Genomic DNA, 15,810 nt, shown 5'->3' with positions numbered 1-15,810 from the left:
CACAGGCGCGTGGGGATGTTTCCCTGCGAAGTGCGTGTTGACCTTGGCATGCTGACAAGCATGCGTCATGTTTTTGTTCAGTCTTCATAATGGAATCAGCAGCACCAGCCGCAATAAAAACAAAAAACAAAACAAAAAAACGCTGCCGTATGCATTTGGGGGGGTTCACGGACCAAGCAGCTTTAGTCAACCATGTGGGCAAGTGCTGGCGGCTGGCGCGCATGCTATTGGAATTTCCTGCCAGTCTGTCACAAATGAAGCGTGGGGAGTGCATCTAATCTGCTCAGTTTTAATTTGCAAACTTCGTAACACTTCACGCGCAATTGAATGAAAGCATAACAGTAACAAGACTGCGAAAAAGCCACTGCGTTCCCCCTCTACTTACATAACGACCTTGTCCGTCTGCTTAGGGATTTCTTGGCGACTTTGGAGAAAGAGGACCCCCTGGCCTTGATGGCAACCCTGTAAGTATAGAATAACAATTAAATCTATAGAAGTTGTTCGAAGACTATCTTTGTCTTCCGCGTGCTCGTTGCTGTTCGGGTAGAGAGAATGTTGATTTTCTGAATACGGACTGGAGATCGGTGAACAGGTCCTTCGAAGGATTTATTTTACAGAATATTCTGGACACAAGCAAGTTTACAGACAAATGGCTGCAGTCCTCTCGCAAGTGTGTTATTTCAGCGGACTCACAGCATTCTTATACTATCTTGAAAACCCCCCAGGAAACAGCCCCCAGCCCCCGAGTTCAATACACATGACGACAGCCGGAAGCAGATAAGACTTTTTACACTTTTACAGCATATCATCCAATACACATCGAGTTCAACCCCAAGCACTGGCCCATTGATGTGGAAACAGACGAGGTCCTTTAGACATGATGACATGAGCAGAAATTGCGACAGCACTTACCAAAGACAAAGTTCTACTGAGGAAATAAGTAAATTAAAACAGTTATAACTAAATCTGGGCAAAAGACCCTCAACAAAGTGCACAATTTACATTGATAAAAGGCTTTATAAATAAAAAGTCAAGCAATGGGAGATGAAAAGAGGGAGCAGGGCTGCTCAAAAATACTAAACATTCATCCCTTCAGTTTTGTTTGTCCTTATGAGGAGCTGCAGACTTTCCCAGCTGACTTTGGACGAGAGGCGGGATTCACCCTGCCTCGGACTGGTCGCCAGTCAATCCCCTGGGCGTTTATGAATATTAATCTAGAGTCTGCAATGAACCTCGCATGGATGTATTTGGAAAATGGAAGGAACTGTAGAATAAGCGCAGGAAGGTTCAGAATTCAGAGATTCAAACCCCAAACCTCTGGACTGTAGAGTAGACGTGCTAACCTACCAACATAGCAAACATAGCGTAGCAATAAAAATTACAAGCAAATAAATTTTGCTCCAGGGCCAAACTCTTGTCATTATAAAATCTTAACTATGCAAAGCATGTCTGGAATTTTACAAAACCAGCCATTTTTCTTCGGAAACGGTGTTGGAATGAAGTCACAAATAGCCCCCCCCCAAAAAAAAAATTTACAAAACAAAAAATATAGAGAGCTAGTTCTTTGATGCTTGCTGATCTTAGATCTTCTTAGGTTTTGTGCAAGTTAAGAGGAATATTGTACAACCTCAGGGGAGCTCTACCTTAGAGGTTCCACTGTACAGTACTTGGAAAAAAAAAAACAGTCGTGTCCTTGTTTTGACATATAGCATTCATCTTTGCGAGTTGGAAAGCTCAGCACTGTTGTGTTGATAAAATTCCCAACAGAAAGGGGTTCCTACTCAGGGCAATGCAAAAAAAAAAAAGTAGGATACTAATCAGAAGAACTGCTACCAGTAGACCAGGCAGTAGTTCCGTATGTGATCTGGCTCTTAGGGTTCTTTGGTGTTCTCCTCTATGGTTGCAACAATGCAGGTTGAAATGTGAGTAGGCGGTGTTGACGTCTTGGTTAGGCCATTGACCCTTGTTGACGCCACAGATGAGTAATGGGGGCACCTGTGTAGGAATGAGTTGACTATGTAATAGAACTATTAAGTATTAGGTGGTATCAGGTCAATGGGCTGATTTTCCTATCCAAAGGATTTGGGTTAAGGGCACTACTCCCGAGTTCCATAAGTCGGACCTGGAACCAAATCCCTTGTGGACATTCAGTTTTATAGTAGTGTCCATACAACAACTCTTTCGCAGCTTTGTAAGTTTCAGTTCCCGGGAATCGACTGCCATGGTCTGACCTCTCAGATCTGCCCCCCCCCCCCCCCACTCCAGGTCTCATTTCCTGTCTGGTTTAGGAAACAGGTCACATTTGGCTGCTTTCATCTCCTGTTGTCCTTTTGGAGAACCAGAGGAGGTGACAGGAAAGCCACGCTGGGCTGTTTGTCATCCATCCCTCCGCTGGCCGTTTCGCTGGGAGAGGATGTGGACATGGCATGCGGCCGCCGGATTGATAACCTGGACAACAGAAGTCTGTGTGTGTTGCGCGCCAAGTGCTCAGTCAGCGGGCTCGACTGAAACGAAAAACCTGCGCAGAAATGCGCTGGATTAACTTGCGTATATTTGGGTCTAATTTCTTCTCCTCACTTTTCTCTCCAAGGGTGACCTTGGAGCGCCTGGTCCACATGGAGTTCCTGGTCTTCTCGTAAGTATTGACACTGACCCATCAGACCCAATTTAACACTGGATATTTGGACTGCAGGATTTCCTTACCTGTCTTTTATTTTTGCGTCGTTCCTAAAGGGCGAGATGGGTCCTGCTGGCATTATGGGTTTACCAGGACCTCCGGGACTCAAGGTAAACACTGTAACCCGTCTCCAAGGTGATGCGATATGAAAAAAAAAAGCACACTTTGGCCTGTTATTCCTTAGGCGTTTGTCTTTTTGCTTCCAAGGGAGTGCCAGGAAACGGCGGTGAACCCGGACTGAAAGGTGATAAGGTGATCTGCACATGTATTTCTCAGATTATTAGCCCTCAAACACCATTACGACAGTCTAGTCTGCCAAACTACCGTAGGTACACAATGACCACCGACTACTTAACTCATTTGCTCCCAAAAAACGTATATATAAATACGTTCTATTTAAATATTACCATGCTCCCAAATACGTATTTATATGTTTTTTTATGTTTTTTTTTTTTAATGCTAGATCATACAGAAAGCTTTGATACAGCCTCCGAATTGAAAAGGGATGCTTGAAGAATGGTAGTTATTACAAAAACGGCCAGAAGGTGGCCGCAGAGTATAAGAGATCAACCAGGGCCATGTTGCAACAAGCTGTTTTCCCCACTATTTTAAACAGATTTGTGAATAATAATTAAACTTAGCTACATTCTAATGCGGAAACGGAAACAGATAGAAATATACTTTTTTTTCCTGATGAAAGAAGAGACTTTAATCTTTCCTTTGGTAGGTTCCATGTTTTTTATAGCAATAGAACACAATATTATGTGGGCCTTGCAAAATCTGTCAAAATCCAGTAAAACAGCCGGGAGCGAAGGAGGTTGCTTCAGTGAAAATGGCTGCGAGTGAATGAGTTAATAATGATGACAATGCCACTGGGCCCGTAAAATTGATCTCGAAATAGCGGCTTGTCCTGAAGGGCAACCAAAATCATCTTCCATGTAACGACTAATATTTTTCAAAGATATAGAATTCAAACCATACTTCAGTTTTTGCACTTGACAATGTTTTCTAAAAGCAAAACTGGCGGATAGATATTGCTTTTGACATTTTTGATGACTTGCACAGAGTTTCACTATATACTCCTATTGCTTCGCAGCCACAAAATGATCATGTGGTAACTTGAAGTGATGTTGAATCACTGTGTTTTTGACTGTTTGCAACTAGTTTTACAGCGGTTATAATTTATGGTATGCAATTTATATTCGGCAGTGATGAGTTGTGTGGGTTTTTGCAGCGGTGAGATGCCGTCCTTGATGCGGTAGTTGTGGCAATTTTTTTAGTCAAGGTCATTTTGAGTTGATTGACAGACTTTGGCAAGCTCTGAAGTAAAAAAAAAACACGGGTCCCGTTGGATATTTTGGCAGCGTATATAAAAACGTAAGCTGTCTAATCACGTGTGAAACAGACGTAAAAACCTTAGTCTTAATCAAATCCTGCATTTATCTTGAGTTGGATTACTAATACAAAACGTATGTATGACTTCTCTCTCTATTTTTTTCTTAATTGTTGCTGTTGTGTCATGTATGTTTTGCCTCTCAGGGAGACGTTGGTTTGCCAGGAGAACCAGGAGAAGGAGGTTTCAAAGGGGACAAGGTAAAGTTTGTCCAAAGCAAGCTCCACTAAGTTCATGGTTCAATTTTCTGGATCTTATTCTGTCAACGATTGACCTATTTACTCTAAAGTTGTACTTTCACAGGGCATCCAGGGATCACCTGGTACACCAGGACCGTCTGGAAATCCAGGACAACAGGTAAATCCCTTAGTTTGGTAACACAAAGTCTACAACGATTTCAGAACGGTTAATTATGGGGCTTTGCTAGCTATAAACTGATAACTCAGCTCCACTTCTTTTTTTTGGGGGGGGGGGGGGGGGGGTTGATGGCACATATGACTTGTGCTTTACTTTGGTGACCATCTTCACACTTTTTAGGGTCAACCTGGTGAAAAAGGCCCCGATGGTTCAGCCGGCCCTCCTGGTTTAGAGGTAGAACCTGATCCTGTCATATTTTTTTTTAACAAAGCAACATGAATGAATCTTGGAATAAAATTACAAATAACAGTATAATAGTGTGGATTTTGCTTTACGGGGATCTTTACAGGGTTTCCCGGGTGACATAGGACAACCGGGTCAAAACGGCCCAGAGGGACCGAAGGTTGGTAGAGTGTAAATGTAAAGAAATGGTGTCTACAATGTGGCAAAAGTTTTGATTTTCAGTGTTGTCATTCGCAGGGGAGGCAAGGCACACGGGGGGTTCCGGGTCCACAAGGAACAACTGGACTCAATGTGAGAAAGTCCCATCCTATTGATCAAGAATAGATGGATCAAGTTTTGATACTTACCGTATTTTCAAATAGGGTGATGAGGGGCCAATTGGGCCGGCTGGGCCAGCTGGACTTGAGGTGAGTGCTGATTGGACAAAGCCACTTTTTATTCTTATCAACAAAGGGCTAGTATTGACTAGGGATGGGAGAGTACTGATACCAGGTATCGTATCGGGCCGATACCAGGCCATATTTCGGTACTCGCAATGGATATCGATACTGGTATCGGCCCCCACTCTTGTGGCCATTTTTCGGTCATAATCTGTCAGAAAGACTGGGGGGGGGAATGAAAGTTTTGTTCCGTCTCGTTCGTTTCCTGTGTGTCTCCTTATGAGGTAACACTTTTATTACTTCCGGCAGCACCATTTCGGTGTGCGTTACTGAGAATAAGTAAGTACTCTTGTTGTGAGTAATATCACTGATATCAGTGGTTCATTGTGTATTATATATGTTTGTAGCTCACTTCACAGTGTTTAATTGCCTCGTTTATGTTTGCCGAGCGCTTAATTGCCTCGTTAACGCTGTCGAGCTGCGGTGCTAAAAATAGAATGGTGCCGTTTACGGCCCTACGCTAATTATAGCTCTTATACATACTACATTATATTAGCTCTTTGACTGCCAGACGTTTTCAGAAAAGGGATGCCGTGGGTGCCAGCCGATTTAAGCATTTTTGACTGATCTTTCAAGGTCCACAGAAAATTATGTGTTTGGACTATGGAAACACACATACTACCAAATGAAAGATTGGACTCTCATCTTTCATCAGAAAAAAAAGTTTGTTTCTACCGTATTCCGTTTTTCAGTAATCAACAATAGAAAATGGTTAGTTTCATCTCTGTTTTGAAAAAAAACGTCTTTTAACGTCTTTGGCACTCCTCCATAGGATTTTACTAAACGTTATTTAACGTTTTTGGCAGTCAAAGAGTTAATAATGAACGGAGAATGTGAAACAGGAAACGGATATGTTTTTTGACAGGGGGAAAAAAAACACACAAAGATCCCAAGACAAACTTTCAATGCTAACCAACTATGCCGTCTCTATAGTTTCACCAAAACAAGTCATGGCTGACAAAGGTTGTTTTAGCATTGTAGGAATAAAATAACTTCCAAACATGGGCTTCACATTTTAGACGAATCCAATCGGAATTTCAAAGGCTTTGAGATTCTGTTATAGATTCAAAAGTCAGATTTTTTATGCCACTCAGTGATAACCAGATCGACCTACAACCCCACTTTGAACTAGACATATGTCGAGTGTTTCTCATTCCGCAGCACATTCTCTGTGTCACTTTGACTTTGTGTTCAGGGCAGGCCGGGGAGGCAAGGATTCCCTGGACTTACAGGCCTGGACGGACTCAAGGTCAGAAGAAGAGAGCGTACACAAACCTAACATTGTGTTCTCTTTTACTATAATGGCCCGTGATCAGCGTCATTATTTATTCAGTAGATGGTAATTGTCCTTTAACACGTTCACAAATGAGACATACTTTATTCTCCGCAGGGTGAGACCGGGATCATCGGAGAGGTCGGGAATCTTGGCGAGAGGGTAACAAATCTTTTTTCTGTGTGAAATCTCAGCACATCTGCTTAGTTTGCAAAGCGAGGAACAATAGAAGTGATATCGAGTGTTTTTCTCTTATTCCATCAGGGTTTGCATGGCTTCGTCGGAACTACCGGGGAAATGGGCCTTGCAGGCGAAACGGTGGGCTTGTTTTTTTTTTTTTTTTAATTATCGCACATTTTGCTAGCCATTGTTAATATTGATCAATTTTCTGTCCATGATTTGGGACAAAAAAAAATCTGGGATCCCAAAATGATATGGAGTTCTTAACCCGTGGGCAGTATTTTATTTTGAAATGGCTTGGTCAGAACCAACAAAAAGCCCAAAAATGGTCACAATAACGCCTAGGGGTTTTAAATCGGCTGCTCAAAATCTTTAGAATAACTAATAAAGTATTTGTCTGTCTTAAAGTTATACAGTACATAAAAAGTTGTAATTATGACGTGCCCTTCCACAGGGTGATCGTGGGAAAATAGGCATCCCCGGACCTCCAGGGGAATCGGGGCCGATGGTAAGGAGTATGTCTGATGCCTGTCTCTCGTCCCAAGGGCACTCTGTGCTTTGTTAGCTACATGCAGTGATGATGTTCATTCAGCTTGGTCGTTTCAGTCACTTGAATAATGATATTCAACATGTGATTAATCAATCACTGGCAGTTCTGTTTGTTCTTTCAGGGTCACACTGGAGTACCTGGAGAGACGGGCCCTCCTGGGACAGAAGGAAGCCCAGTAAGTCAAACTAGCTTGATCGTCAAACTGTTGCAATATTTCAATTGACTGGTTGCCAGCCAATTTCAGTATTTACAGTATTTATACTGTATATTGGTGTTTTAGGGACCTACTGGTTTAATGGGATCAGGCGGCACGAGAGGACCCAAAGGCGTGGGGGTAAGTCATTTAATTTGTCTGGGAAAAAAGTCATATATATATATATATATATATATATATACACATAATGTGAATGTCCAATGTAAAAAAAATAAAATAAATATATATATATATATTTATATTTATATATATATATATATATATATATATATATTTATATTTATATATATATATATATATATATATATATGTGCCTGGCAAAACATACTAATGAATCTCCTTTAAAGAGCCGTGTCAGTGATAAACTGTCAGAAACATGTGGTGTGGAAAGGAGGGACGGTCGAGAGCAGTTTATTGACTTTGCCATAATTCAACTGATGAGACTAATGAGACGGCGCACAGAGAGACGGTTGGACCGAATGAACAATTGAACACGAGCGCGTATAATGAAGGCATTTCATTTTGTAAATTAGTTTAACAATACTCCCCTGATATCACAAATGTAATATTTGATAACCGTAATCGTTGAGAATTATATCCAGTCCTTGGAAAATAGAATTAAAATACCCGTCTCTTTAATGTGCTAGCTGATGAAAATCAACAGTCAATCAAACCGTTTAAACACTGCAAGAATTTTTCAGTGAAATAAAAATCTTCCGGAAAAGGACTTTGAAGAGGCCAGCGGTGATCTATACGTGCCTTGTTTCTTTCCTTTTTAGCTGTTGTACCTCAGCACTTAAAGTTGTGTATGGACAGTGACGTTTCCGTAGTCTCGTGGAACAAATTGTCTTAATTTCAGAGGTTCGTGTGCCATCAGCATTAGCAGCGTTTGCCCCTGACTATAGTTCCAAGAAGGCTTTCCAACAACATAGTGCACTTTATGCTGTCCATGGCGAGTTTCTCTCATAGTGGAAGAATATGAAGCTCAACAACCTGAAGTCACTGAGGCGTCCGCTGAATCAAGCTTTTGTTGATGAGGAATTTTCAGAGTAGCCATTCCTGGCGTCGTGCCAACGCCTGCTCTAGGAGTTCAGTATTTTACTCACTGGTGGTAGTAGTTGGCTTTCTGCTAGGTGGTTCGTCAAGAACCGATCCTGTTCTGAGAAACTTGCCATGGGCAATTTGATAACAAAAACTGCAAAGATATGAAATGCTAACGTCTATCCAAATAATACCTGAAACGAAATAGAAACAAGGAAGTGTATACTTTTGGGACACCTTGTATATTTGGAAAATAACCACATTCTTGAAGTTAGGATAATTGCGTGATCATAAGCATGTAGGTACAGTTTCAATAGTTTCCAGCAACGAGGCGCCAATGTAGAGCAATCGGATTTCGACCCCTGGTAGCCTGTCATTCATTTCAATGGGGGGATTTCGACCCCTGGTCGCCCGCCATTCATTACTATGGGGAAATTTCGACCCCTGGTCACCCGCCATTCATTCATTTCAATGGGGGATTTCGACCCCTGGTCGCCCGCCATTCATTCCTATGGGGAAATGTCGACCCCTGGTCGCCCGCCATTCATTCCTATGGGGAAATGTCGACCCCTGGTCGCCCGCCATTCATTCCTATGGGGAAATTTCGACCCCTGGTCGCCCGCCATTCATTCCTATGGGGAAATTTCGACCCCTGGTCGCCCGCCATTCATTCCTATGGGGAAATGTCGACCCCTGGTCGCCCGCCATTCATTCCTATGGGGAAATTTCGACCCCTGGTCGCCCGCCATTCATTTCAATGGGGGAATTGGACCCCTGGTCGCCCGCCATTCATTCCTATGGGGAAATTTCGACCCCTGGTCGTCGGCCATTCATTTCAATGGGGGATTTCGACCCCTGGTCGCCCGCCATTCATTCCTATGGGGAAATTTCGACCCCTGGTCGCCCGCCATTCATTTCAATGGGGGATTTCGACCCCTGGCCGCCCGCCATTCATTCCTATGGGGAAATTTCGACCCCTGGTCGCCCGCCATTCATTTCAATGGGGGATTTCGACCCCTGGTCGCCCGCCATTCATTCCTATGGGGAAATGTTGACCCCTGGTTGCCCGCCATTCATTTCAATGGGGGAATTGGACCCCTGGTCGCCCGCCATTCATTTCAATGGGGGAATTGGACCCCTGGTCGCCCGCCATTCATTCCTATGGGGAAATTTCGACCCCTGGTCGTCGGCCATTCATTTCAATGGGGGATTTCGACCCCTGGTCGCCCGCCATTCATTCCTATGGGGAAATTTCGACCCCTGGTCGCCCGCCATTCATTTCAATGGGGGATTTCGACCCCTGGCCGCCCGCCATTCATTCCTATGGGGAAATTTCGACCCCTGGTCGCCCGCCATTCATTTCAATGGGGGATTTCGACCCCTGGTCGCCCGCCATTCATTCCTATGGGGAAATGTTGACCCCTGGTTGCCCGCCATTCATTTCAATGGGGGAATTGGACCCCTGGTCGCCCGCCATTCATTTCAATGGGGGAATTGGACCCCTGGTCGCCCACCATTCATTTCAATGTTGAATTTTGACCCCTGGTCGCCCGCCATTCATTTCAATGGGGAATTTTGACCCCTGGTCGCCCGCCATTCATTCCTATGGGGAAATTTCGACCCCTGGTCGCCCGCCATTCATTTCAATGGGGGATTTCGACCCCTGGTCGCCCGCCATTCATTCCTATGGGGAAATGTCGACCCCTGGTCGCCCGCCATTCATTTCAATGGGGGAATTGGACCCCTGGTCGCCTGCCATTCATTTCAATGGGGGATTTCGACAATCCCCCATTAGGGAAAGATGGCGTGATACAGTATACTCGCATGTATTTAGAAAAGAACCACAATCCTCATTCGAGTGTCTCGAATGTGGGATGAATTGTAATAAATAAAAATAGAGACTCCGGGCTCGACTAAATGGCGATGTCCAAAATGAAGATAAATTGCTCCCACTCAATGACTTAATGTTTGAAACCACATCAGTCGGGGAATCGTGAAAGTCCTCATTTTCAGCACAACGTCTCAATAAAAGCTTTTTTGTTCTTTTCTTGAGGGTCCGAGGGGTCCAGATGGTGAAGTAGGGGAAGACGGTGCTGCTGGACTAAAGGTGAGCGCCTTAAAAATGGTCAATGTTCTTAAAATGTTCTCTCATGTCGATTCAAGTGGTTGTTTCTTTGCTGATGCTATTATTTTGCATTTCAAACTCCATTTGGAGAGCGCGGCTCTCTAATTGGATACATTGGCTCTTCCTCACCGTGGAAATTTTTGATAAACATCTTGTTGATAAAGACAAAGAAAATCTTGCAAAAGTAATAATAAATAGCTCTTTTCATCAGTTTTCTTTTTCTGTCAGCGATTATTTTTAACATCTGAAGGACTTTATTCAGGCGTGCTCTTTGTTGGGAGGAATCAAATGCACGTTAGTTAGCTCTTGGCTGTCTGCAACATTTTAACTGTGGGGGATTTTTGGGAAACTCATTTCTTTGCAGGGCCCTGATGGTCCGCCAGGAAAGACAGGCCTCCCGGGCCATGAGGTATATAAAAATAACTTGATACTTTTTTTGGTTACTTTGTACAAAATCCTAAATGAGATTCCTTTTTATGGACAAGGCCATGACGCAAGTGCTAAATGACTATTTTCAGCCTGAATAATACGTAATAAATACACGTCAACAAATTCTTCAACAATGAAATCATACATTAAATACATTATTTATATTTAGTAGTTGCCTCATTTTGTTGCAGGGAAAGCTTGGTGAGCCTGGTGAAGCTGGGCCAAATGGATTTCCAGTAGGTTTTCTTATTTTAATTTTTATTTAATAGTTTTTTTACTAGTTAATAATATGGTGCCTTATTTTAGGGGGTACAAGGGCACTCTGGCCCTCCAGGGGACAAAGGACTAGCTGGGGATGCAGTGAGTAATATTTTCTTAAATTGTTTGTCTTTTTTTATTTTTATTTAACATTTCTCTGTTACAAAGTAAGGATCATATGGCTTTATAATAATAGACCGCACAATTTGACTGATGTCTTTCTGTTGCTGCCACAAAACCTTGGTGAACTCATTTGCTCCCAAAAACATATAAATATGTTTTATTTTAAATTTTAACATGGTCCCAAAAACATATTTCTACGTTTTTATGCTAGAGCGATACAGAAGGCTTTGATGCAGCCTCTGAAGTGAAGAGAACGCTTGAGCCAATGGTAGTTATTACAAAAACGGCCAGCTGGTGGCAGCAGAGTATAAGAGATCAACCGGGCCCATGATGCAAAAAGCTGTTTTCCCCATTATTTTAAACGGCTTTGTGAATAATGATTAAACTTAGCTATGTTCGCATACTAATTGCTGCAGAACGGAAACATATAAAAAAAATAATAATAATTCCCTGATGAAAGATGGGACTAATCTTTCTTTTGGTAGGTTCCATGTTTTTATAACAATAGAACACAATATTCTGTGGGCCTTGCAAAATCCAGTAAAATAGCCTGGGGCGAAGGGGGTTGCTTCAGTGAAAATGGCTGGGAGTGAATGAGTTAAAGAGATTTTAACAGTCAGGCAAGTGTACAATATGTTGGTATGTTAAAACAACAAAACACTCACTTGATTTACAACAGTTTCCCCAAATATATTGCAGAAATTATGGAATGTTTGACATAGACATAAAACAATTTCTAAAACATATTTGCTACTTCCTGCACCTTTGACTTAAAATCTTAAAATGATCCTTTTCCCTCTGCTCTGGAAGCAAACTAACGTATTTGTGATCGAAAAACAATGAGCAGAATAATCCTTTTCTTCCACCTGAGTCTCATAAACACCGTTAGACAAGTAGTGAGACGATGATTCACAACATCTTATACCTGGAGAGGCAGCTTTACAGTAGGCCTGACAGTGTTGCCGTAGCAACAGGCTCATCTCCATTACTTAAAAAGGCTCTGGTGCGTGGTTTTGAAAGCACTTTCCATTGCAGATTAATTTGGCTGCTCAAGCCCACACACGTCATCTCGTTTATTTTCACACATTTATTTCCCTCCTCCGCTGTCACTTTTAGAGGTCGTCAAACGCTCAAATTCACGGCCTACCTTTGTCTCTGTAGGGAGCAACGGGGCCTCCAGGAATTGTTGGTCCGATGGGGGAGATTGGGCCCGCGGTGAGTCTTATCACACAACTGGCTTACAGAACATCAGATGGCTGAAGACTGAAGCCGGTCCGTGTTTCTGCACAGGGCCCACTGGGGAAAGTCGGTGAAGGAGGACTGTCTGGCGAACCTGGAGACAAGGTACATAAGGGCCATTTTATTAGGTACGCCTATAATGATTATAATCATTGATGTTTCTGCATTTGGCAATTTATTATTATATTATATTATTAGTATGGGATTTTTTTTTAATGGGCTTTAGGTGAACTGATGAATACACACACGCTCGCACGCACGCACGCACACACACACACACGCACATTCAAAAAAAAAATATATATATATATATATGTGTGTGTATATGTATATATATATATATGTATATATATTTTAAAAAATTAAAAAAAAAAAAAAAACATTTATTAAATTTTTTTAATTTATTTGTTTAAAAAAAAAAAAAAAAAGAGAGCAATGATGATGTCAAAGCGAATGAACAATACTGAGCTCTCATGAAAAAAAAAAAAAAAAAAAAAAAAGGTACGCCTATAATGAAAGTAGGGCTTTATGGACAGAGGGGTAATAAAATAACTAGAACGCCTGCCTCACAGGATTTGCACCCTCATTATCATCATACTTTGTAACAGAGAAATGTTAATCGTTAATTGGCAGGGTGACATTGGTCCACCTGGCAACATAGGAGAGCAGGGCTTGATTGGCCAGAGAGTGAGTATCGTCTATAAAGCACTACCGAGTGAAAATATAAGTGGAAATAATTATAAGAATGAAGATTTTTTTTGTCCCCCCCCCCCCTAAGGGTGAGCAAGGCATCGATGGTGAGGCTGGACCAAGTGGACCTGATGGAGTTAAGGTAAAGCATGAACAGAATAATGGAACACAACCTAAATAAGATTCCTAGAATTGTTTATATCAATCCGAAAAGCTAACTAAACAGTATCAGCATGGATTCATTCAGTCCAAGAATGATGTGAAAGACAACCAAATGAACTCAAATCCAGTTCAATGTTGCAGCTTACTGTTATTAAAAGTGAGACAGACATACAGTATGTGTGAGCTCTTGGAAGTGCATTGGCAGAAACAGACAATGAGACTCTTTTAAAAGCTATCATGGCTGGAAAGGAAAAAAAAAAAGAAAAGAAGATGGAACAGTAAAGAGAATAATGAAACCACGTCAAACAAACAGAATTAAGAGATTCATTTTGGCTCCGTGATGTACACAACATATTTTTTGTCAACCAAGAGCGTTAAGCAGCGTGCATTAAATCCACTGTGTATCTTTTGGATGGAAAACAGCAGCTCACCAGGGATTTGCAGCATTAGCTGTTCACTATTGGGAGGAATAAAATCAGCTGCTCGCATCACTTCGTTTTTCCACTCTGGTGAAAGACAAATGGAAAGTCAGAAAGTTTTGACCGTGTTCTTGCAGCCACGTGTAGCTCCGTTAATAGGTGTGTCGCACAAACAACAGTAGCTACGATATCACTCTGCATAGCGCAGACCTTTTGCCAAGAAACTGTTAACAAAAGTTACAAACTAATCATGGAAGGTCCTATTTGTTGACTGCATTGACGCTTTACTATCATCTAGAGATATAGTGACTATTAAAAAAAAAAATAAAAATAGCGATAAATTCACGTCTTGTGTTACAACAACCAACTAATTTTAGCTAGCACACTAAATAGGCTAACCAAAAAAATAACAAATTAGGTAAGTAACTAGCTAGCTATAGCGACCTAACCACTGTTGCCAACCAAGTTGACCTACCGTGACTATTCTGACCCCTCTTTTGACTATGTATCAAAAGTAACTAGCGGCATCTCTAAACTACCCACTGTGCCTAGCAAGCTCGCTTACTATATAACCAACAAACTAGATAACGAACGACCAACAAATTAGATACCATAATATTGGGTAACTAGGGACTACCTGTCTGTTTTTTTTTTCATTTAGTTTAAATTGTCCCCTATTAATTTTTTTTCAGATTTTTCTTTTTAATTAAGTTACAAAAAAAGAAAGATATTTTTTTAGATTTTTTTTCCAATTTAGTTGAAATTGTCCCTTATTTTTTTCAGATTTTTTTTCCCCCAATTTAGTTGAAATTGTCCCTTATTTTTTTCAGATTTTTTTCCCCCAATTTAGTTGAAATTGTCCCTTATTTTTTTCCAGATTTTTTTCCCCCAATTTAGTTGAAATTGTCCTTTATTTTTTTCAGATTTATTTTCTCCGTTTGTTTAAATTGTCCCTTTTTACCCCAGATAATTTTGGATAATAAGGGATTGCCTCGTAATAAGATACTTAGTTTAATGACTTTTCTTACCTCACTAACTATAAAACTAAAAAAAATTGCCAACTAAAAAGCAATACATAAATTAATAAGTAATCAATTTAGAAACTAGCATGCTAACTGCCCTCCTATCCATCCACTTTGTGAATAAGATAATAAACCAACTAATAAATGAGGTAATTAAGTCACTGGCTAGCTAGCTAACTAACTTTCATTCTACTTCATTACATTTTGTTAAAATAAGGTAAACAATTAAACCCAACGTAATGTGTTGTGTGTAGTGAGGATAAAGTGTTATTTCTGTTTGAGTAATTACAGCATGTGCATTTTTTGATCTACTCTGCTTCTTTGTTTTGATGTTATCAAGTATTACAACTTCATCCGTCACATCCATCCATACCAATTCTTAAACTTGTACAATGATGTCTTTTCAGGGTGAGAAGGGCGATGCCGGCTTAGAGGGTGCCAAGGGAGACACGGGTGAAATAGGCCAGAAAGGAGAAGATGGACCCTGTGGGCCTCCTGGACTGTCGGGGGTGACGGTACATGTCTTTATCGGATTCGCCTGATAAATAAGACGTCTTGTTTTTTTTGTCCACTTAAAATCATTCTACTTTAACAAAAAAAAAAAAAGGGTCAAGAGGGTAAACCCGGCAAAATTGGCGAAGGAGGAAAAGCAGGAGGCAAGGTTTGTTTTCCCGTCACTTTCCCAATTCAAGTCAATTTGCTGTCCCTGTAGGAGTGATTGAACACTTCTAAATAAAGAGGTTACTTGCCGCAGATGCTCACTGATAGTAAATTGGAAATTGCCACCCAAGACATTGCAGTTTTCACCCCTGCTACATACCCCGCTTATTGACTGCCTCTCGCCAGGGGACCAAAGGACACCAAGGTCACCTGGGTGAGAGTGGGCCGATGGGCGAGCAAGGAGCGCCGGGATTTGTTGGACTGAAGGGAGCAAGAGGAACGATAGGCCCGGTGGTAAAACATCTGTTTGCTTTC

General features: G+C 41.5%; 1 protein-coding gene across 2 annotated transcripts in view; it reads left to right on the top strand.

The window, feature by feature from the left end:
* LOC144048957 (uncharacterized) overlaps positions 1-15,810 on the top strand; it is a 66,103-nt gene that overhangs the window by 36,556 nt on the left and 13,737 nt on the right. For both annotated transcript variants that reach the window (XM_077561472.1, XM_077561471.1), the window contains exons 13-39: positions 411-464; positions 2,591-2,635; positions 2,734-2,787; positions 2,885-2,929; positions 4,217-4,270; positions 4,374-4,427; positions 4,608-4,661; positions 4,777-4,830; positions 4,908-4,961; positions 5,033-5,077; positions 6,306-6,359; positions 6,501-6,545; positions 6,648-6,701; positions 7,018-7,071; positions 7,235-7,288; positions 7,394-7,447; positions 10,422-10,475; positions 10,858-10,902; positions 11,114-11,158; positions 11,229-11,282; positions 12,465-12,518; positions 12,594-12,647; positions 13,176-13,229; positions 13,321-13,374; positions 15,243-15,350; positions 15,443-15,496; positions 15,682-15,789. In XM_077561472.1, coding sequence (XP_077417598.1) covers positions 411-464; positions 2,591-2,635; positions 2,734-2,787; positions 2,885-2,929; positions 4,217-4,270; positions 4,374-4,427; positions 4,608-4,661; positions 4,777-4,830; positions 4,908-4,961; positions 5,033-5,077; positions 6,306-6,359; positions 6,501-6,545; positions 6,648-6,701; positions 7,018-7,071; positions 7,235-7,288; positions 7,394-7,447; positions 10,422-10,475; positions 10,858-10,902; positions 11,114-11,158; positions 11,229-11,282; positions 12,465-12,518; positions 12,594-12,647; positions 13,176-13,229; positions 13,321-13,374; positions 15,243-15,350; positions 15,443-15,496; positions 15,682-15,789 — 1,512 coding nt within the window. The remainder of the gene's footprint in view (positions 1-410; positions 465-2,590; positions 2,636-2,733; positions 2,788-2,884; positions 2,930-4,216; positions 4,271-4,373; positions 4,428-4,607; positions 4,662-4,776; positions 4,831-4,907; positions 4,962-5,032; positions 5,078-6,305; positions 6,360-6,500; positions 6,546-6,647; positions 6,702-7,017; positions 7,072-7,234; positions 7,289-7,393; positions 7,448-10,421; positions 10,476-10,857; positions 10,903-11,113; positions 11,159-11,228; positions 11,283-12,464; positions 12,519-12,593; positions 12,648-13,175; positions 13,230-13,320; positions 13,375-15,242; positions 15,351-15,442; positions 15,497-15,681; positions 15,790-15,810) is intronic.

Source organism: Vanacampus margaritifer, chromosome 3 (assembly GCF_051991255.1).
Source record: "Vanacampus margaritifer isolate UIUO_Vmar chromosome 3, RoL_Vmar_1.0, whole genome shotgun sequence".
Taxonomy (NCBI): domain Eukaryota; kingdom Metazoa; phylum Chordata; class Actinopteri; order Syngnathiformes; family Syngnathidae; genus Vanacampus; species Vanacampus margaritifer.
The sequence above is the reverse complement of the archived record's forward strand: the minus strand, read 5'-3'. Positions and strand labels throughout refer to the sequence as shown.